Source organism: Aquarana catesbeiana, linkage group LG01, assembly GCF_042186555.1.
Source record: "Aquarana catesbeiana isolate 2022-GZ linkage group LG01, ASM4218655v1, whole genome shotgun sequence".
In the NCBI taxonomy this organism is placed as follows: Eukaryota; Metazoa; Chordata; class Amphibia; order Anura; family Ranidae; genus Aquarana; species Aquarana catesbeiana.
In genome coordinates this window covers 664226779-664250789 of record NC_133324.1, presented here as the reverse complement: position 1 = coordinate 664250789, position 24011 = coordinate 664226779, and the positions used below count along the sequence as shown (strand labels likewise).

General features: G+C 42.6%; 1 protein-coding gene across 1 annotated transcript in view; it reads left to right on the top strand.

Moving 5' to 3' along the window:
* Positions 1-24011, top strand: part of TBCK (TBC1 domain containing kinase) — a 458935-nt gene that overhangs the window by 111178 nt on the left and 323746 nt on the right. The window contains exons 10-14 of the mRNA XM_073601952.1: positions 1421-1569; positions 1660-1798; positions 12781-12880; positions 15811-15860; positions 16310-16436. Coding sequence (XP_073458053.1) covers positions 1421-1569; positions 1660-1798; positions 12781-12880; positions 15811-15860; positions 16310-16436 — 565 coding nt within the window. The remainder of the gene's footprint in view (positions 1-1420; positions 1570-1659; positions 1799-12780; positions 12881-15810; positions 15861-16309; positions 16437-24011) is intronic.

Here is a 24011-nt window from a genome sequence, read left to right as displayed (position 1 = left end):
ATTCAAAGCATATTCTTAGTGGGAGCTGAATGTAGATCACGTTCTGTATGTCTTCCATTCAGCTTCTTTCAAGTGGCCTCGTGTATTACCAGGTCTGTTCTATAAAAAAGTCCATTTGTTAGCCAGTAAGATCTTGTACTGAGGCATTGCATTGAGGACAATATCCTGACTGTTCAATGATAGGCATGCTCCATGCTGTGTCAGCAGACCTTACTTGCCCTGCCAACTCAGCTCAAGACATCTTGTAGTGAGGCTGAAAGCACATCAGACAGCTTAACAGAAATGCATTCATGCACAAATATCATACATGTCTGCTGATGTGCATTTACCGTGCATCAAATGAAAGATTATAGGTGTTATGCCCCGTATACACGGTCGGACTTTGTTCGGACATTCCGACAACAAAATCCTAGGATTTTTTCCGACGGATGTTGGCTCAAACTTGTCTTGCATACACACGGTCACACAAAGTTGTCGGAAAATCCGATCGTTCTAAACGCGGTGACGTAAAACACGTACGTCGGGACTATAAATGGGGCAGTGGCCAATAGCTTTCTTCTCTTTATTTATTCTGAGCATGCGTGGCACTTTGTCCGTCGGATTTGTGTACACACGATCGGAATTTCCGACGACGGATTTTGTTGTCGGAAAATTTTATATCCTGTTTTCAAACTTTGTGTGTCGGAAAATCCGATGGAAAATGTGTGATGGAGCCTACACGCGGTCGGAATTTCCGACAACAAGGTCCTATCACACATTTTCCGTTGGAAAATCCGACCGTGTGTACGGGGCATAAGGCTGGCCATAGATGTTGCGATTATCTTTCCTGCAACCATTGGTTGCAGGAAAGAAAATAACTACTTTCCTTCATCAACACAGTCAGTGTTGAGGTGGGAATCCCCCCTGTGGAGCTATTGTGTTCTCGTGGCAGGGATGATGGATTTGGCAATAATTGCATGTAAAAATTCTGGTTGTACCCAGGGCGATCGATGAATTAACTTGTTTACAATCAGCCTGCCCATACATGGTTCAAATCTTGTCTTGTCCCTGCCAAACCGGACAAAATTCGAATCATCTTAGGCTGACTTAGGGATATATCCAAGGTATATGAGCTCTAAGATCTGTTTGTTTCCTTAGTTGTTTCTTCATCATAAATGTTTTTTAAGAAAACCTATAAGTTGGTATAAGGATAGTTGATACACAAGGTCTTATTTGGTAAAGTATCCAATGATTAACAGCAACGAGTGCAGCAGTCCATATTTAAATGCTAACTATTGGTTTGCGAGAGGGTTGTTTACTGCACTTTCCAGGATGCCATTGCTTGTTGCTTTACCTGATTGAGTATACCCAGTATTGAATACTTTTACATTTGTTTCTTCCCTGGGTCATTGCCCTTTGCTAACATATACATTGCTTGCAGACCCTCAGCTGCAGAGTTGCTCACCAGCAGTGTTTTCAGTGCTGTATCTCCTGGTTACATACCTTTTCGACAGCCAGCTAGTCTGTTTTCCTCAGCGTTAAGATGTGCTGACCTCGACTTGCCTGAAGACATCAGTCTCCTATGTAAAGGTATAGTGATTATTGGGTGTGAAGGTTTATCAGCTATGAATGTACGCAGTAATAAAGGATTACCTTTAGAGTTTGTTTTCCTTCCTATAGATGAAGACAGTGACTTTTTGGCAGAAAGGTCCATTGAAGAGGTGTATTACCTCTGGTGTTTAGCCGGAGGAGATTTGGAAAAAGAGCTGGTCGGCAAGGAAATTATTAGATCCAAACCACCTGTCTGCACATTGCCAAAGTAAGTGCTAAAATAATAGTAGCAATTCTTTTTTTGTATAATCTCTTTTTATTGAAGAAGAATGAATTTTCAATACAATTGAATAAAAACAGTACATAGAGAAGAAACAGAAAATTGTTGTCCATTAATCCAATTGCCATTTTTCCATCAATCTACAACTAAGGAAAGCTAACATGTAGAAATGATCCTGCACAAAATCAGTGGGCAATCTAAAATATATATAAAAAATTAAGAAAATACCGCGCTAGAATAAGGCAAAAAGCAGCAACAAAAACCATCTAATATCTAATGGTGCTAGTGTACAAGTTATAAATAAAGTTGCGCTAAATTAAATAATCTCTTTAAGGAGAAAATTGTAAAAGACAATTGGAGGTGGAGGTGAAACATACAAAATAAATCAATCAAATAATACAAAAATATGCAGTGAGTAAATTGAGTAATGAAAATAAGTGTCCATATGCATCAATAGTGCATTGTTGAATACAGAAATAAAAATATGAAAATAAAATGAATGTCCATATACACCAATAGTGCAGGAAACAGTGTCCTTTAAAAATATATACACAATTGATAAGTGTATGGAGGATTTGGTAAATTTGGGCAATGAGGTCCACAACAGGTAGGAATTCCGGATGACCGCCCTCGCCCTTTAATTGCCACAACTGACAAAAAAGGTGTCTCAACCTGGAAGTGAAGCTTTATATATGAGAACCCTTACCAGAGTTGGTGGACCCCCTAAAGAGCAGGGTCATAAAATCAGACAGATTAGGCCCTCTGCAGGGACACGTGGATCCTCCAATGTCTCCGATCCTTCGATTGCCTCAAATAGTTGGTGGAGCATTCGCCAAATTGCGATGATGCACTCATCAGATGGATGTTCTCATTCTGGAAAAAACACACTCGGGTTGTACTGTGAAAAAAAAAGACATTCTTATGATGTCACTGGATACATTGGAGTCATCTGAGAAATCCCAGAGGGGCATCATCGAGGTGTGTCTGCACTTAGAATTTCACCCTGCATGTTATCAGTTTGTGCTGTGGCATTTGGACGACACCCTTTGAGTTCAAAGTGTAGCCCCATCTCTCTGCCTCAATTATCCTGTCCACCTCCTGCTTCCAGTCTTGTAGAGTGGGACGATGAGTTTGTTTCTAAAATTATGGTATAAGGCTCTTAGCCACATTTAAAAGGATAATAGTAGCAACTTTATTGAGTAATAACCATGTTTATGGAATTCCTTTTATGTGTAGCACCATAGAGCCTTCCTAAAACAGAAGCCACATGTCTTATTCCATTACATATCTCATTCCCCATTTTAGGACAGCGGGCAAAACCATGGAAAACATTTCTTTATGCCCCAATGGCAAAATGATCATCCAAAACTGCTCGTGTATAGTGCGCATATTTGCTAATATTATAGAGACTATGTTCAAAAATGCATACAGATGTTTTAGGCCCCTTTCACACTGGTACGACATGACAGTCGTACGCGTGGATCCGACTTTGCCCTGCGACTTGAAAGTCCGACATGCATTCGACTTCAATGAACAGGGATCCGACTTTGATCCCCGACAATACCAGACACTGTCTAGTATAAATCATTAGGGGGAACTCCACGCACAGTGTAAAAAAAAAAAAAAAAAAAACGGCTTGGGTTCCCCCTCCAAGAGCATACCAGGCCCTTCGGTCTAGTATGGATTTTAAGGGCAACCCACATGTCGAAAAAATGGCGTGGAGGTCCCCCCCAAAACCCATAAAACGCAGTACACAGGTTTTTAAAGTAATTTATTAAGCAGCTCTGGCGTCTCTTCTGACTTCCTCTCCCCTCTCCGGCTCTTCTGCCTCTGCCGGTTCTTCTCCCCTCTCCGGGTCTTCTCCGCTGATGTCTTCTAGCCCTCTCTGGTTCTTCTCCCTCTGTCCACTGTCTTCTGCCTCTACCGGGTCTTCTGGTCTTCTCCGCTGCTTTCTCGCTCTTTTGCCGGGTCTTCTCCGCTGTCTTCTCACTCTTTTGCCGGGTCTTCTTCGCTGTCTTCTCCCTCTGTTCTTCTTCTGATGTTTACTCAACGCTCTCTCCCGCTCTAATGCTGGGAGCGCGGTGTGCCACTACTTATATTGGCATGGGGTGGGGGTCACCCTTATGACGTCACCGCCCATCATGCCCCGGGTGGTGACATCATAAGGGGCGGGCCTCCGACCCGGTGACCCCGCCCCATGCCAATACTGGCACACTGTGCACCCAGCATTAGAGCGAGAAGACAGCGGAGAAGACCCGGCAGAGGCAGAAGACAGCGGACAGAGGGAGAAGAACCAGAGAGGGGTAGAAGACATCAGCGGAGAAGACCCGGAGAGGGGAGAATTGGAAGTGACACTGGAGCTGAATAAATTACTTTGAAAACCTGTGTACTGTGTTTTATTCTTGACACTTTTTTTTTTTTAGGTGAATGGGTAGGGGTACAATGTACCCGATACTCATTCACATAGGGTGGGGGGCCGGAATCTGAGGGACCCCTTGTTAAAGGGGGCTTCTAGATTCCAATAAGCTCCCCGCCCGCAGACCCCGACAACCAAAGGCCAGGGTTGTCGGTAAGAGGTCCTTGTCCTCATCAACATGGGGACAAGGTGCTTTGGAGTAGGGGAGCGCAGGGCCCCCCTGCCCCAAAGCACTCACCCCCCATGTTGAGGACATGCGGCCTGGTACAGTTCAGGAGGGGGGCACTCGCTCATCCCCAGCCCCTTTCCTGACCTGCCGGGCTGTGTGCTCAGATAAGGGTCTGGTATGGATTTTGGGGGGACCCCCACGCAGTTTTTCCGGCGTGGGGTTTCCCTTAAAATCCATACCTGACCAAAAGGCCTGGTATGTTCTTGGAGGGGGAACCCATGCTGTTTTTTTTTTTTCATTTGGCTTGGAGTTCCCCTTCAAGAACATTAGAGCACGAAGGCGGATCAGTTAAGACAGCGATCCAACTTTGATCCGACTTCAGTGATATTCAGTGAGCTGAAGTAGGATCAAAGTCGGACCAAAGTAGTGCAGGGTCTACTTTGAAGTCAGCACAACCTTGAAGTCGTACTAACATGAATGGCCGTCATTGGAAATCATGGGGAACGACTTGTCATGCGACTTTGCAGTCCTAAGTCGTAGGACAAGTCGTACAAGTGTGAAAGGGGCCTTAGGCTTTTTCATTTTAAATTAGCAGTGCAGTGTATGGAAACCATGGCTTCTATAGAATATTGCTTGGGATCTAAAGATGCAGTAAACCCATTAAGGTTATAGTTCTGCCTACTGACTTTAATAAGGAATAATCGGCTTATTATTAGGATATGTAATAGAATGAGACATGTGCATACCATCTGTTTTAAGAAGGCTCTATTGAGCAATGCACTGATTCAGCTGGAGGGCTTTTTGATCCCTAAATAAGGCCTTTTGCACACTGAACTGATGTATGAGCATCAGACATTCCTGGTAGAATAATCATGTATTTGTCAGTATGCACACGCAAGCATAAAAATTCTTCTATCATTATCGTTTTCATGGACAAAGTATGTCACATGCGCGTATTTGTGCATATTTGCAAGTATAGATGCAAAAATACTGACCAGCAACTCAGATTCCTGTATTTTATTTTTACTGATCAATACACACAGCACATGTTTACTTGCCTGTGTGTACAGGCACATTGAAAACAATGGGCTGCATTTAGATCAGTAAAAAAAAACAAAAACGCCTGTATGCCTGAACATTTTGCGTTTTCAGGTAGCAGTGTGAACTAGACCAAAGTCTTTTCTCTCCATAACTGTGATAATGGATTATAATGCCACAAATTTTAGGAATGGAAAACAGTTCAGACTCTGCTACCTTTCTGCTTCTTCCAGGTCAATGTCCCTGTAGGCAGTAAAGACAGAATGTGAGCACCAGAACCCTCATTTTGCTTAACTAACTCTTTGGCTTTCCAGCATGTACCCTAACCTTACTTTTACTCTATTCCCCACCACCGCAGTCCTGATAAAATTAGTATTTGCATAGAATTTTTGAGGCTATACAGTTAGATGTAATGGGGCAGCTAAGAAGTATGCTAGAGGTGAGAGCAGGCAACCAATCTAACTTGCTATAAGGCCTAATTTTAGTTAGGTACATGTGTATTGAATATAAGTTAACTTAGCCTAGGTTCACACTAGTGCAGTGTGATTGGGAGCGGATTTTCAATGCGCTTTTGCGAAGTTGTGCGATTTAGATACATTTTGGATGCAAGTTTTTACTACTGTGACTCATCCCTGCTGTTAGCCAGCAAGATGACTTATTGTCTGTTAAGGAGCTGGCACCTGGCAAAGTTTTTTGTTGTTTTTTATGTTTTTTTTTTTCCCTTCGTGCGGGTCAGCGGCCAGTGTTCAGTGTGATTGACGCTGGGTTTACTTTAGGCGACATGGTTATTTATTGATTTTTTTAATAATGGGCTTGTAACTGTCTTGAGTTTTTATTTACTTTTGACTTTTTTTGGTGAAGGAGTAAGTGTTCTATGTGCTCCATACTCATTCACATAGGAGGGGGCCAATATCTGGGGGCCTTAAACAGGGTTTCCAGATTATGATAAGCTACCCCCCACAACCACCGGGCCAGGGCTGTGAGGAAGAGGCCCTTGTCCTCATCAACATGGAGACAAGGTGCTTTGATGGTGGGGTTCCCCTGTGCCAAAGTTCTTCACCTATGTTGAGGGCATGTGGCAAAGTTTGGTTCATAAGGGAGCTGGCTTCACCCCCCCTCCCCCTTTCCTGGCCTGCTGAGATGCATGCTCAGGTAAGGGTCTGAATTTTTTTCGGGGTGGGAGGATCGTCCCTCCGCCATTTTTTTTTTTTGGGCATGGGATTTCCTAAAATCCATACCAGACCCAAGGGCACCGACAGCAGGGATGACTCATCGTTAGAAAGCTGGCTCCCTGCTGCTGACACTAGGGATGAGTCACTGGTTGCTAGGATGCTGGCGGGTGCTGGCTGCTAGCGAGCAGCACAAATCACATTTTTAAACGGATCAAAAAAGCATGCAGATGCAATTTTCATGCAAGTCCATTGAAGTCTATGGACCACAAAAAAGGACTGCATCGCACCAAACTCCCACAAGACCCTTTTCAAAGCCGGATCACAGTCCCACTGCATGTACAGTGCATCTGGAAAGTAATCACAGCGCTTCACTTTTTCCACATTTTTTTATGGTACAGCCTTTTTTCAAAATGGATTAAATTCAATTTTTTCTTCAAAATTCTACAAACAATACCCCATAATGATAACGTGAAAGAAGTTTGTTTGAAATCTTTGCAAATTTATTAAAAATAAAAATTGGAAAAAAAATCACATGTACGTAAGTATTCATGTTGAAGTACCTTTAGCACCAAGTACAGCCTCATGTCTTTTTTAGTATGGTGCTACAAGCTGCTTGGCACACCTTTTTTTGTGCAGTTTCTCCCTTTCTTCTTGCAGGACCTCTCAAGCGCCATCAGGTTGCATGGGGAGTGTCGATGCACAGCCATTTTCAGATCTTCCCAGAGACGTTCAATCGGGTTTAAGTCTGGGCCACTCAAGCACATTCACAGAGTTGTCCCATAACCACTCCTTTGTTATCCTGGCTGTGTGCTTAGAGTCGTTGTCCTGTTGGAAGATGAACCTTTGCCCCAGTCTGAGATCCAGAGCGCTCTGGTGCAGGTTTTCATCAAGGATGTCTCTGTATATTGCTGCATTCATCTTTTCCTCGATCCTGACTAGTCTCCCAGTTCCTGCCATTAAAAAACATCCCCACAGCATGATGCTGTCACCATCATGCTTCACTGTATGGATAGTATTGGCCACGTGATGAGCGGTGCCTGGTTTTCTCCAGACATAACATTTATAACTGAGGCAAAAGAGATCAATCTTTGTTTCATCAGACAAGAGAATTTGGTTTCTCATGGTCTGAGAGTCCTTCAGGTGCCTTTTGGCAAACTCCAGGCGGGCTGTCATGTGCCTTTTACTGAGAAGTAGCTCCCATCTGGCCACCTTACCAAACAGGCCTGATTGGTGGAGTGCTGCAGAGATGGTTGTTCTTCTAGAAGGTTCTCTTCTCTCCACAGAGAAACGCTCTGTCAGAGTGACCATCGGGTTCTTGGTCACCTCCCTGACTAAGGCCCTTCTCCCCCGATCACTCAGTTTGGCTGGCTGGCCTGCTCTAGGAAGAGTTCTGGTGGCTCCAAACTTCTTCCATTTGTGGATGATGGAGGCCACTGTGCTCATTGGGACCTTCAATGCTGCAGAAATTTTTCTGTACCCTTCCTCAGATCTGTGCCTTGATACAATCCTGTCTCGGAGGTCTACAGACAATTCCTTGGACTTCAAGGCTTGGTTTGTGCTCTGACATGCACTGTTTACTGTGGGACCTTATATAGACAGGTGTGTGCCTTTCCAAATCATGTCCAATCAACTGAATTTACCACAGGTGGACGCCAATCAAGTTGTAGAAACATCTCAAGGATGATCAGTGGAAGCAGGATGCACCTGAGCTAAATTTTGAATGTCGTGGCAAAGGCTGTGAATACTTAAGTACATGTGATTTTTTTATTTTTAATAAATTTGCAAAGATTTCAAACACACTTCTTTCACGTTGTCATTATGTGGTATTGTTTGTAGAATATTGAAGAAAAGAATAAATTTAATCAATTTTGGAATAAGGCTGGAACATAACAAAATGTGGAAAAAGTGAACCACTGTGAATACTTTCCGGATGCACTGTATGTGAACGGGCTCCATAGAAACGGATGTTATTTCACTTGTCATGTGATTCAGTGTGATCCAACTCGCATTACAAATCGCCTCATTGTGAACTAGGGCTGAAAAACCGAGACCACAAGAACAGCTTCCATTATTCAAGCCAGATCCAGTGTAATGCCTCCCAGAAACCTGGCATAACTGGTTTTAGTTTTCCTATTATACTTAAACCAATTTATAGCCTGTAATTTACACATTTGTAACACAGGATCTGTTTTCCTAAAGCTTACTTTATGATGTTTTGTTTTATCGTGTTGCCAAAAAATGTAAAACATCTGAAATACCGTATAGCAAATGAAAGCCAGAATGTACTTAATCATTGTTTTGTTTTTCATTTTAACGTAGATGTATATTTTTCATTCTTGAACAGAATGGTTACTAGACGCACACAACAGATTGCATTGTTTTTTTTCTGTCTAATTCAGGTGTTGGCAAATACTTTGTTTTGAATGCTGTATTTGATGGATGTTTTATTTGTGTTTTTATTGGCAATAAAATGTTGGATATCAAGTCTTGATTGCGAATACGTTAATCATGTTGTAGCTGCTGTCATCTTTTAGAACTCTGGTCAGGAAAAGGCTGTTGAGGGTTCGCTCGTGTGTTTTGTTTGTAGAATACCATGGCTAGGACCCCCAAAGTTGCATCAGACAGTACACCAAAAAAGTTTTACACAAAATATGATCTTGGAAAGTTTAATACTTTTGCAGATTTTGATTTGCTTGATGCTCATTTAAGAATAGTTAATTTAAATATTCTGGCTATTGAAATTAGTTAATGCTCAAGTTCTTGACGTGCCTAATGTTAACACGCGCATATTCGTGTCAAGCGTTTTTTTTTTTTTCTGCCAAAGCGCTGCTGCTCCTGGACACACTGTAAGTGCTTTTTTTCTGACTCTAAATGCCTCTAAACACCTCTGTGTGAATGGACACATCAGCTAACATACAGGGGCGTTTAAAGGCAGAAAAAAAAACAGATGCTCCTAACAGCAGCGTTAAAAACGTCCAGTGTGTATGAGGCCTAAGTATCTCTAGACAGATAAAGGTGTGGTTACAAAAAGGTGTGTCGCCATTGTTAAATTTTCCCCTCGCCCCCTGTTCCAGTGACAACTATAAAGGCCCTTTCACACAGGCACCTCCACTGATCCCCGCTGAGCAGGCGCATGATAGGTCTGTGTCCGCTCCGCTGTGCCACTCTCCTCAATGAGGAAATCGGATTGGCGGTCCATTTCCATCCGATCCGCCGGACGGATGGAAAATAGGACCACCATCAGTCTGGTTTTGGCGGACAGGATCAGATCAGATATCGGCAGGGGTGTCCGCGGACATGTCCAATCTTGTCTCCAAATATCACCCAAATCGTCCTCTCTGCTCTTCTCAAGACCTCCTACTCTCAAGCTCTCTCTTCTCCTCCTCCCATGCTCATCTCCAGGATTTCTCCAGAGCCTCTCCCCTCCTCTGGAACTCGCTATCTCCACCGGTCCGGCTATCCCCTACTCTTGCTACCTTCAGGCGATCCCTGAAGACTCATCTCTTCAGGAAAGCCTATCATCCCTCTAACTAATCTTTTACCACTTCCATCAGCTCATTTCCTACAGTTACAACCTTTTGTACCACCTGCCCCACCCTATTAGATTGTAAGCTCTTCTGAGCAGGGCCCTCTTAATCCTTTTTTATTTTATTGTATTGTCTCCCTTTTATATTGTAAAGCGCTGCGTAAACTGTTGGCGCTATATAAATCCTGTATAGTAATAATAATAATGTGTCCACTGACATCCGCCGCTTCATAGAGGAGATTGCAGGGTCCAAATAGGTCCGCCTGAAAAACTGACAGGCGGACCTGATCGTACAGCCCGTGCGAAAGGGGCCCTAAATATTGGAGTTTCCATCACTTTCATGTCTCGGTTAAACACCCGGACAAAATAGAAAGGATTAATCTCCCCCAGTGGGGCCATAGCAGTAAAAACCTGACAAGGGTTGTTGTGACCTCTTTCAAATGTGTTCAAAAAGTTTGACCAGGAGTACTCTTTCAGAGTAGAGTGACATTACTACTACATAAATTTAGTGTTAAAAAAATTAATGTTTACATACACAGTGCCGCATGGCTTATCTGATGTATAAGTAACTATCATTCAAATATCATTTTTGGATATCAAAAATGACAATTCAGTGTGTATACAATTGGGCCACAAGGTGGCAGCATGATCCAATTTACACATTGGAAAAAAGCGCCTGCATTGTAACTAGTAATGTGCATGCATTACTTGATGATTCCAGTAATGAAAGTTCTAAAGCAAGGGTGTCCAACCTTTTGACCTTCGTGGGGGACATTGGAAGAAGAGCAATTGGTTGGGCCACACATAAAATACACTAACAATAAGAATAGCTGATGATGAGCAGAAAAAATTGGGCAGATCTCAAGTTAACGATCATTAATACGTATAATGTACCTATCTGAGTCATAAAACTTCATTTTTTTTGTAATATTTTTTATTATAAAGTAAAAGAGGGCAACATAAAACTAATGATATATTTGACACTGTGTTTGATAATCTGGTTCAGTGGATGAAGTAGCAACTCTCAATGAATTCCCAAGGTGCTTCATCCTTTAAAATAGTTGCTTACAAATATAGGTGCTGCTGAAAACTGATGACATAAATAAGGTGTGATTGTGAAGAGTGGGGGATCTTTCTTGGGGAATATAAAACTATAAAAGTCCAGTGAAGAGACACTGTCAATTTATTTATTTATTTATTTTTTGACCACATGTGTTCGCTAAGTGTAAATATAGTTTTATAAAAAAAAGAGCAAAAGCAAAATTCCTCAAACGTGGGACTTTGAAGGACCGCATGGTCCTTCAAAGTCCCACGTTTGAGGAATTTTGTTATTACACATTGAATTGGGGATGTGGACCTGAACCTATTCTTTTTTCAATTAGTTAGTCAAATACCTTTTTCCCGTTTTATAAAAAAAGATCAACATTTTTAAGTAAGTTTTCGATGTTGGGTGTTGGGCCGCATTCATAGCCATCTTGGGCCACAAGTTGGACACCCCTGGTATAAAGTATTGAGCATTTCCTCATTCCTCAGCCTCATTGACTTCTAGTAGCCATATACACCCTGGGTGAGGCTTATCAAAATTGTTGAGGCTTAACTTATGCAAGACACTAGAATTCATGCAAGTTAATATCACCTTTGCCAAATAAAAAGTAGCATATTGTGTTGTAGTAGACATGAGGTGCACTATTATTCACACAGAAAAGATTATATTCTAACTGTAATAGGTTAGTACTTGTAATAATGGTGTTCATTATATTTCACTAGCTTTTTTGTGTGTGTATTTATTTTCTTAGATTGCGTGGTCTGCGGGTAATTATCAAACGAACAGTGGCAGGGGTTGAGAAAAACGTTAACACTAGCAGGGGCTCACACGCCGATACTTCAGTCTCCGTTTGGTTTTCTTCCGGGTTTGGCATCTTTTGACATCTTGATTGGCTGGCCAGAGATGAAATCATTCCCACATGTGTGCACAAAATCAGTCTGTATATGCAGTAAAGCTTGCTTATTACACTCACTGTGGAACCTAAGGGGTTGATCCTCTGCATTGTGTAAAAAGGCTGTTTGATCCTGTCTTCTCTGATCCTCCCCTTCATCCACTGTCCCCAATCAATCTCCCAGTAGTACAGAGCCTTAGGGGGCACTCTGCAAATGCACAGTTTGGTGTGTTTTGCTAGAGAGTTTTATTTTCTTGGGAGAATACTTGTGATCAGCACAGGGCCATTCAGCACTGTCCAGACAGAGGGTCAAGGGTCTGGTAGCCTCATAGGACAGTTGGAGATAAATGAAAACTCCTCCTACAACCTTTAACCAGACACTGATAGAAGTCACAAGACTGCTATATACTGCTGATGAGAAAAGGTATTTAGCAGTTTATATTTACTACAACTATTGGATTTCCATGTTCTGTGTACTGTGCGAGACCAGATATAGTGAATGCACGGTCCTGGGTTTAGTAACACTTTAACATCAGACAGTCTCTCTTTCCCACAGCTTTCTAGTCTTCAGAATGTTAGTGCTGAAAATATTTACAGGCTCACCTTTTGATAAGCGGTCAAGGCTTTCAACGGATAACCCTGCATGCATACCATTTGGCTGTAGACAGTGTTTTCTTTGTCTTTATTATTTTCTCCTTTATTTTTACTCTAGCCTCCTATTAGAAGATGGAGAAAGTTTTGGTCAAGGTAGAGACAGAAGTTCCCTGCTAGATGACACAACTGTTACTCTATCATTGTGCCAACTACGAAACGTAAGAGCAGAAGGCTATTGGTTTGTAAAATAAGCATTTGACATTGACATCTCTTCACATGTCTAATCAAAGTATTGTTAATGTACTGTATTTGTACACACTAAAAATGACCTATTATTTGCTTTCTTTGTTCAGTTAAAAATTCCATTGAAAACATTTTGTGTTATCTGTTATATACGTACAAAAAAACGAAAAACCTGTTCATCCTCCAAAAAATCCACTGAACTCATCATTAGCTGTGCACACTGTCTTTGCTGCATTGAAATCTTAAGCTGTGTTAACTGCCCTGCCTAGTTCACCTCTGTGAATTACAGAAGACCTCCCTTCTATGTTACGGAGAAGAGGAGAGGGTGAGTTATTTTGTAGTCCTGCCCTAAGGTGACAGCGCTGCTTCTCCATTCATACAGTAAGCGTTGTCAATCAAAGACAGGAATTGTGTTGTTGGTTGGCTCTCCAATTAAAAATAAAGGAAAAATACGCCTGAAAAAAGGAAACTAATTCAGCCACTACATATAGAGACTTAGAAGCGTTAATGTATTCCTATTTTCTTCTAAGGTTTAGATACACTTCTTTGGTTTGCCATTTTGGTGCTCTGTAGGCCGATTGCAATAAGCTACTAGCAGTTTTTGAAGTGGACATGTCACATTTTCCTGTACATTGTAGAAGTGATTTAGAGCTGCCTTATAATGTTATTTGGATTCTGTTTTCAAGATCGCACCTCTGCTTATTCATGGGACTGACATCTGACAGTGCTAACATCACCGCCTCCCCTTATATTCTCATACTAATGTCTAAGCTTGTACTGTTAGCTCTTTTTATAGTGAAACTTCAAGATATGTCTGCTAGACTATAGTTGTCTTGTATTGCTGAATTTTCACTCTCCCCATGCTCTATTTTCTTAAAGTGGAACTATACCATCCTATCCTTTACAGCCAAGGAAGCTGCCATCTTAGCCCCTGTTTGATCTGCAGTTGCCATGGATGTGGCAACTATCAGTTGTGAAAGCAACTATTTGATGGTTTGACATGTGGTTGAGAGTAGCAGCAACTAAAACGGTTATTCTTCACAGCATGCCTTGAATGTAATTGTTTTATGAAACCATTAAATAGATGGGTTTACTTCCATTTTAAAATTAAACACTGGAAAGCAAGTATTAACGTAAATGAAGGCTCCCAGCAGAGTTAGTGATTTAGCAGGAAAGGAAATACAAGGGTTGTACTGAAAGTAATGTAAAAGTGGGATAACTCATAGGTTGTTCATATTTTACATGTTGGTAGAGTAACACTTCCTCTATATTGACTCTTCTTTTTTATTGCAGGTAAATAATGGAGTCCAAGCAAAAACAACATGCTGTCATTGAGTTCTTGACGAAGGAGGGGAGCAGGCTGTCCAGCATATACAGAAGGCTACCGAATGGTTATGGAGATGACACTATTCACAAAAGTCACCAATGACAAGACATTGCTCTTGTTAATGGTGTTGCCTCCGTAAAGATTCTGCAGCCTTCTCTGGATTTTGGTCAGCCTGCTTCACTCCTTTGCCAAGAACTTAATGATGACACTTTGCTTCTGCCTGGTATCCATTATTTACCTACGATGAAAAAAGAAGAGGAGGAGTTACTATAGAGGAAGATTTGCTCTACCAACATGTAAAATTTGAACAAGCTATTTAAGTCAAGCAGTTCCCACCTGGACTATAGTTAAATGATGGCCAGGTTGGACATTCGTCATTTCGGGGGGACATCACATGGCATCCTACCGGAACGCGCCTCGTGTGCCCCATGGGACACAGCCAATGACAGATCAATGTATCGGCCCACTGCTGGTACCATGTGATCCCTGACCAATCACAGCAGATCACATGTCAATTGTAAGCAATGAATGGCTTTGATTCATGCCATTCATTGTGTACAATTGTGTTGGTCGTGGTGATTACATGGTACAGACATGGCCAATCAAAGCCCATCTGTACCATTTGATTAGCTGTGGCCAATCACAGCTAATCACAATACACACTGAATGAATCGGTATCATTCAATAAAAATGGTTGCTTATAACGGTTAAATTCACTGGTATAAGCAATCATATTGTGTAAAAAATGTGTAAAAAAAGAAAAAAGAAAATGCCTGATCACTTTCCCAGAGTGGTACAATATTACTATGGTAGCAATGGTAGCATTGTATTGCTCTGGTCACAGTGTGTTAAAAAAAAATGTTAAAAAAGAAAAGAAAGTGTACAGTAAAAAAAAGAAAAAATCAAAAAAAATTTCAATATTACAACTTCAGAAAACTTGCCATGCATCTTACTAAATTTCTTGGACTGTCTACTTTCCAAAAATATCATAATTTGTGGACTCTAACTTTCCTACAGACTAGATAATATACACTTATTTGGGTTATTTTCACCAAAGAATTGTAGCAGAATACAGTTTGACCTGCATTTAATAATTTTATAACAGAAATGAAGAAAAATTTTCTGTATTTGTTTCGTTTATTTACCAAAAAGTAAAAAACGTAATGGTGAAAAAATACCACCTAAAAAAAAAGCTCTATTTGTGTTAAAAAAAAATTATTTATTTATTTGGGTACTGTGTTGCATGACCGCGCAATTGTCATTTAAAATGTGAGAGCACTGAAAGCTAAAAACTGGCCTTGGCAGGAAGGGGGTGAAAGTGCCCAGTATTGAAGTGGTTAATAAAAAAATGATGCCCACTTTTGCATTTCTTTCAGTGTAGCCTCAGTTGGTCCTCTGCACTCTGTTAACCGTACAAATAATATTAGGTTGCTGTCATGTGTTATCCACACATCTTGTCTCAGTATGAATGTACTGTGGAAACTGGCACATGTGGTTCTTTATGTGTTGCTTTCTAAAATGCAGATGTTTGTGCTTTAGCGATCTGTGTTTTCTTTGTTCTTTTTTCCAATCCTTCAGAGATTAAAAGATGTGCCTGGGGAAGCGTTTTATCCCTTACTGGGAGAGGAGTGAGTATGACATTGTTTTTTTAATCCAGTAACTGTTAGAGCGATATTAAATCAGGTGTGTAAAAAGAGCAGTGACATGAGTTCACCGTGAACATATGTTCATTTCAATGTTTTCTTACCTTTGCATCAGACCCAAAGGGAGAGAACTCCTCAAATTACTGATACGTTTATGCCACTTAATACATACGGTGCTCACTTTGAGTGACCTGAAAAGTAGTGAATATGAATGAACTGCTGAGCGAAAAAAAATGTGCAGTGACATGTTAATGTCACACCGATCATCTTTATTTATAAACGACACCCTGGAGAGTGAGATGATTCAGACAAGGATAGGTTAGGACCGTTATTGGCATTACGCTGCAGCGAGGCACAGCATGTCAGTGCCAGATGGAATACGCACTTATGTAACTAGCTTGTAATTTGTTCTTGTCTCTCTAATCACTTTGCAGCCAATCAAACATCCCTCACTCTGGTAGTAATACCGAGCTCTCTACCTCCACGCTTCCTCTCATTATCAGGGAGAGGGATACAGAATATCAGCTCAACAGGATAGTCTTATTTGACAGGCTTCTTAAGGTAAGCACTTTGCAGTATTCTATCCATTTTAGCATTTTTCTGCATACAGCTGTATACTAAGCAAACCTGTCACAAAGCAGGACACGTCAAACTGAGCAGGTGATGAAAAAATGTTATAGGCTTGTCAAAACTACCAGTAGATTCAGAGATGTAGGTATCTAAAGCCATTTACAAATGTCAAGTTTGGCTCCACCTCTCCCAATTCCCGACTGCCCATTGCAGTGAAGAACCAAAGTCAAAAAAAGATGAAGGACAAGGCCATTTTTAAAATTGAATGTGGTAATAAATATATATATATATATATATATATATATATATATATATATATATATATATACACATAGTATCTCACAAAAAGCGAGTACACCTCTCACATTTTTGTAAATATTTTATTATATCTTTTCATGTGACAACACTGAAGAAATGACACTTTGCTACAATGTAAAGTAGTGAGTATACAGCTTGTATAACAGTGTCAATTTGCTGTCCCCTCAAAATAACTCAACACAAAGTCATTAATGTCTAAACCGCTGGCAACAATGTGAGTACAAAAGACAGTGGTTCTCAACACCTGTCCTCAGGACCCACTAACAGGCCAGATTTTAAGTATTACCTTGGGGAGATGCAGACTAGAATACTGCAATCACTGAGTTATCTTGCAAACCTGGCCTACTAGTGGGTCCTGAGGACAGGAGTTGAGAACCACTGCTATAAGAAGATCGCCAAGACCCTGAAACTGAACTGCAGCACGGTGGCCAGGACCATACAGCGGTTTAACAGGACAGGTTCCATTCAGAACAGGTCTCGCCATGGTCAACCAAAGAAGTTGAGTGCACGTGCTCAACGTCATATCCAGAGGATGTCTTTGGGAAATAGACGTATGAGTGCTGCCAGGATTGCTGCAGAGGTTGAAGGGGTGGGGGTCAGCCTGTCAGTGCTCAGACCATACGCCGCACACTGCTTTAAATTTGCCTGCATGGCTGTCACCCCAGAAGGAAGCCTCTTCTAAGGATGATGAACAGGAAAGCCCGCAAACAATTTGCTGAAGACAAGCAGACTAAGGACATGGATTACTGAAACCATGTCCTGTGGTCTGATGAGACCAAGATAAACTTATTTGGTTCAGATGGTGTCAATTGTGTGTGGCAGCAACCAGGTGAGGAGTACAAAGACAAGTGTGTCTTGCCTACAATCAAGCATGGTGGTGGGAGTGTCATGGTCTGGGGCTGCATGAGTGCTGCCGCCACTGGGGAGCTACAGTTCATTGAGGGAACCATGAATGCCAACATGTACGTTGACATACTGAAGCAGAGCATGATCCCCTCCTTTCGGAGACTGGGCCGCAGGGCAGAATGCCAACATGATAACGACCCCAAACACACCCCCAAGATGACCACTGCCTTGCTAAAGAAGCTGAGGGTAAAGGTGATGGACTGGCCAAGCTAGACCTAAACCCTATTGAGCATCTGTGGGGCATCCTCAAAAGAAAGGTGGAGGCGTACAAGGTCTCTAACATCCACCAGCTCCGTGATGTCCTCATGGAGGAGTGGAAGAGAACTCCAGTGGCAACCTGTGAAGCTCTAGTGAACTCCCTGCCCAAGAGGGTTAAGGCAGTGCTAGAAAATAATGGTGGCCACACAAAATATTGACACTTTGGGCCCAATTTGGAGTGTACTCACTTTTGTTGACAGCGGTTTAGACATTAATGGCGGTCGGCGGTATGCCACTCCGCTTCTCCTTACACCACTGTCAGCGGCGGTTCTTTCCCTCTCCAGCCTCCCTTCAGATTGGGCTCTCCTTCTCCCCCCCCCCACATGCCAATCCGGTCAATCGGAGGCTGCTGACGGGGGCATGTGAGTGTGGTGATACAGGCATTCTCCAGGCACATTTACTTTGCATCAGGCTGAGTGTTAATAGCAGCGGCAGTTGCTGGACTATTTGCTCAGCAGTGGGTGCATTTTTCTTTGTCAGTACCTCTGTGTTTGGCACTATGGTTGGCAGAAGGGGAGGTGCAAAAACCCCAAAAAAGAACCCAAAGGTGTTACCCTCGGGCTCTGGGGACACTGGTCTTGCTTCTGCAGCACCATCTTCCCCTGAGGGAAATAGGGAGGTCGGTCAGAGTGAGCCATCAGGTTTGGCAAGTGTTGACACTGTCTCCAGCATTTCAGCCCCTGTCTATATTACTGAGGATGTTTTCTCCTCCGCTATGATGGGTTTGGAAGAGAGGTAAACGGCTTTAATCCCATCTTCCCAGAATGGGAGAAAGCACGTTAGGCCCCCTTCTACCACCCAGGACCCTCAAACAGAGGAACAGTGGGAGGGAGAAGATGAATCTCCCTAAGGGGGACATGAAGAGGCTGATGACTCCTCTTCCGAGGGGTCAAGTGTGGATGAACCTTCTTCAGCTTCACAATCTGAGAACTTGCTGGTGCAATCTCTCAGTGAAATGGTCCGTTCCACATTTAAGCTACCCTTAACTGAGTCGGCTGAAAAGCCCAATTCTTGTTTGGGTTCACTAAAGCCCCCTCAAGCTTTGCGGGCCTTTCCGGTCCATTCATTGCTGGAACAACTTATGCATTCTGAGTGGGATCACCCAGATAAGCATTTTTTTTCCTCCTAAAAAGTTTTCAACACTTTATCCTATGGAGGAGAAATTTACTAAAAAATGGGGTATTCCAGCAGTTGCAGCTGCTATATCCTCTGTGAATAAGAATTTGACTTGTCCGGTTGACAGTGCTCAAATGCTTAGGGATCCAACCGATAAGAAGTTGGAATTCCTGTTAAAAAAACATTTTTTCTTTGGCAGGTTCAGTGGCTCAACCTGCAGTGGTGGCAATTGGGGTATGTCAATCCTTGAGGGACCAGTTGAGACAGGTGCTCAAGGTTATCCCTGATCAGCAGGCCCAGGATTTAGCTGAGTTGCCAGGGGCTTTGTGTTTTGCAATTGATGCAATGAGAGATTCTATTCTGCAGACCCTCTCGCCTTACGCTTGGGTTGGTGCATATGCATAGAATCTTATGGTTGAAAAATTGGTCAGCCAAAGCGCTATGCAAAAAACTCCTGGCTGGTTTTCCTTTCTGGGTGAAAGGCTGTTTGGGGATGATTTGGACAAATATATCCAAAAAATATCAAGTGGAAAGAGTACCCTTTTGCTTGTTAAGAAAAGGAGTAAACGTCCCTCATTTACACTGGCTCCTTCTCCAGGGCCATGGGCATCAGCCTCCAGGCAGTCACGACGGCCTCTGTCGTCAGGTTCAAGAGGTAAACCTCAGGGTCAACCCCAGGGACAAAAGAAGTCTAGAGGAAGGAAACCTACAAGACAGAATACCAAAGCCTCTTTATGAAGAGGCGCTCCCGCTCGCTCGAGGGGGGGGAAGGCTTCTGCAGTTCTCAAGGATCTGGCAGGAAGAGTTTAGAGACAGATGGGTGGTCTCCACAATAGCTCTAGGGTACAAACTAGAGTTCCGAGAGTTTCTGTCTCCTCGTTTCCTCAGGTCAAACGTCCCCAAAGATCCAGAGAAAAAGAAGTCTCTCTTTCAATCTTTAGACCGACTTTTGTCTCAAAAAGTGATCATGGTGGTCCCCATGGAAGAGCAGGGGTTGGGGTTTTACTCAAACCTTTTCACGTGCCAAAACCCAATGGGGGTGTCAGACCCATTCTAGATCTCAAAGATCTAAATTGATTCCTGAATATCCGCTCTTTTCGCATGGAATCAATCCGATCAGTTGTCTCCATCCTACAAGGAGGAGAACTTCTGGCATCAATCGACATCAAGGATGCATACCTGCATGTGCCTATATTCCCCGCTCACCAGAAGTATCTGCGTTTCGAGGTAGAAAAACTTCATTTTCAGTTTGTAGCTTTACCTTTCGGTCTAGCTATGGCACCTCCAGTGTTTACAAACGTTCTGGCCCCTCCTCTGGCCAAGTTAAGGGCTCAAGGCATAACAATTGTGGCATACCTAGACGACCTGCTCTTGATAGACCGGTCGGTAGCCCGCTTAGACCAAAGCATGGTCACCACAGTCAACTATCTGGAATACTTAGGTTGGATCCTCAATCTAGAGAAATCTTCTTTAGAACCAGTAAGAAGACTAGATTATTTGGGTCTGATCATAGATACAGCCCAGAAAAGGGTGTTTTTACCCCAGCAAAAATCAGTTCCATAAAAGAGCTGGTTCAGGTGGTCAGGGCGAAGAAGGATCCTTCTATTCACCTTTGCATGAGGTTATTGGGAAAGTTGGTGGCTTCATTCGAAGCGGTTCCCTATGCTCAGTTTCATTCGAGACTGCTGCAAAACACTATTCTATCTGCTTGGAACAAGAAGGTTCAAGCACTAGATTTTCCAATGCGTCTGTTGCCAAACGTGCGCCAGAGCCTCAGTTGGTGGAGGATATCCAAGAATCTGAAGAAGGGGAAATCCTTCATGCCGGTTACCTGGAAGGTGGTAACAACAGATGCCAGCCTTTCAGGTTGGGGAGCAGTCCTGGAAGAAGCGACTGTCCAAGGAAAATGGTCCAGGGCCGAATGGACATTCTAGAGATTCGGGCAGCACATTTAGCCTAAAGGCCTGGACGTTCAGGTTGCGGAATTGTCCGGTCAGGATTCAATCCAACAATGCCACAGCAGTGGCTTATATCAATCACCAAGGGGGCACCAGAAGTCATGCAGCCCAGGGAGAGGTAAACCATATCCTAGCCTGGGCAGAAGAGCATGTGCCATGCACATCGACAATCTTCATTCCAGGGATAGAGAATTGGCAGGCGGACTACTTGAGTCGCTAACAGTTGTTCCTGGGGGAATGGTCCCTTCACCCCGACATCTTCCTGGTCATATGCCAAAGATGGGGGGTCCCGGATGTGGATCTGTTTGCGTCCAGGTTCAACAGCAAAGTCAACAACTTTGTGTCAATAACAAGGGATCCGCTCGCGTGCCGAACAGATGCTTTAGTGACCCCGTGGGATCGGTTCTCACTGATTTATGCATTCCTTCCTATTCTGATGCTACCTCGTTTTTTTTCTCAGGATCAAGCAGGAAAAGAAGTCTGTGGTTCTTGTGGCCCCAGCATAGCCCAGAAGGTCCTGGTATGCAGAGATCGTAAGGATGGCAGTAGGGGACCCATGGACCCTACCACCACGTCCAGACCTGCTCTCGCAGGGACCAGTATTTCATCCTTCCTTACAAACAGTAGATTTAACGGTTTGGCTATTGAAACCCACATTCTGAAGAATCCTGGGCTTTCAGGGTCAGTGATTTCTACCTTGGTTAATGCAAGGAAGCCAGCTTCCAGAGTCATTTATTATAGAGTCTGGAGGGCATATGTTTCCTGGTGTGAATCCAGGAGTTGGCATCCTAGAAAATATGTTATAGGTAGAATTCTTGCCTTTCTGCAAATGGGATTAGAGATGAAGCTGGCCTTGAGTACCATCAAAGGTCAGGTCTCGGCCTTATCGGTATTGTTCCAACGACCACTTGCTTCGCATTCTCTGGTCCGTAATTTCATACAGGGGGTAACATGGCCTAATCCACCAGTTAGGTCACCCTTGAAATCTTGGGACCTGAATCTAGTTTTATCGGCTTTACAAAAACAGCCTTTTGAACCGATACGGCATAGTCCCTTGATCCCTTTCACAAGGAAGTTAGTTTTTCTGGTTACCATATCTTCTGCAAGAAGGGTATCAGAGTTGGCTGCTCTTTCTTCCAAGGAGCCATATTTAATTATTCACAAGGATAAGGTGGTATTGCGCCCTCATCCTAACTTTCTACCGAAGGTAGTGTCAGGTTTTCATCTAAACCAGGATATTGTTCTGCCTTCGTTTTACAAATAAATATGTGAAAAATGTGGCGTGCATTTGTATTCAGCCCCCCTGAGTCAATACTTTGTAGAACCACCTTTCACTGCAATTACAGCTGCAAGTCTTTTTGGGTATGTCTCTACCAGCTTTGCACATCTAGAGAACGACATTTTTGCCAATTCTTCTTTGCAAAATAGCTCAAGCTCTGTCAGATTGGATGGAGAGCGTGTGTGCCCCCCGCACGACTTCCCGCAAACTGCAAACAGAACTTCTTATGACTTTCTTTCATCAATGGCTTTGTTCTTTCTACTCTCCCATAAAGGCCAGATTTGTGGAGTGCACGACTAATGGTTGTCCTGTGAACAGATTCTCCCACCTGAGCTGTGGATCTCTGCAGCTCCTTCAGAGTTACCATGGGCCTCTTGGCTGCTTCTCTGATTAATGCTAACCTTGCCCGGCCTGTCAGGTGGATCGCCATGTCTGGGTAGTTTTGCAGTTGTGCCATACTCTTTCTATTTTCGGATGCTGGATTGAACAGTGCTCCGTGAGATGTTTAAAGCTTGGGATATTATTTTATAACCTAACGCCGCTTTAAACTTCTCCACAACTTTATCCCTGATCCATCTGGTGTGTTCCTTGGCCTTCATGATGCTGTTTGTTCACTAAGGTTCTCTAACAAACCTCTGAGAGCTTCACAGAACAGCTGTATTTATACTGAGATTAAATTACACACAGGTGGACTCTATTTACTAATTAGATGACTTCTGAAGGCAATTGGTTCCACTAGATTTTAGGTATCAGAGTAAAGGGAGCTGAATACAAATGCACGCCACAATTTTCACATATTTATTTGTAAAAATGTGAAAACCATTTATCATTTTCCTTTCACTTCACAATTATGTGCCACTTTGTGTTGGTATATCACATAAAATCCCAATAAATTGCATTTAGGTTTTGGTTGTAACATGACAAAATGTGGAAAATTTCAAGGGGTGTGAATACTTTTTCAAGGCACTGTATTTCCCATATGCCTGTATGTTGTGTTCGTTAAGATGCACTGCCAAGAGTCTCTTAAAAATATCCATACTCCCCGCAGCCACCACCAATTGTGGAAGAGAGTTCCACATCCTTATTCCCCTGACAGTGCGCAGTTTTAGGTTAAACCGCTTCTCCTCCAATCAAATTGTGTGGACCTGTGTCCTCTTACACTCCTTGAGACTGAATAGCTTTTTCCTATGCTGGGATCGCCATTGAGATATTTGTAAATCGCTATCATATCTCCTCTCAAGCGTTATTTCTCCAGCGAGAATAAATTTAGTGTTTGCAGCCGTTCCTCATAATTGAGGTCCTCCAGTCTCCTTGTTAATTTTGTTGCCCTTCTTTGGACTCTCTCCAGTTCCAGCATATCCCTTCTGAAGACTGGTGACCAGAACTGCACTGAAAACTCCACATGTGGTCTAACCAGAGTTTTATAAAGTGCCAGGATTATCGTTTTATCCCTGGAGTGTATCCCCTTTTTTTATACAAGCTAATATTCTGCCGGCTTTGGTAGCTGTAGCTTGACATTGCATGCTATTGCTCAATCTGTCATCTACTACGATCCCCAGATCTTTCTCCATTCTTGATTCCCCCAGCAGTTCTCCCTTAGTAAATAGTTTGCATATATATTTTTTGCCCCCAAGTGCATTACCTTACATTTCTCCACATTAAACCTCATTTGCCATGTATTTGCCCACTCCATTATTTTGTTCAGGTCTTTCTGTAAAATTTCTATATCCT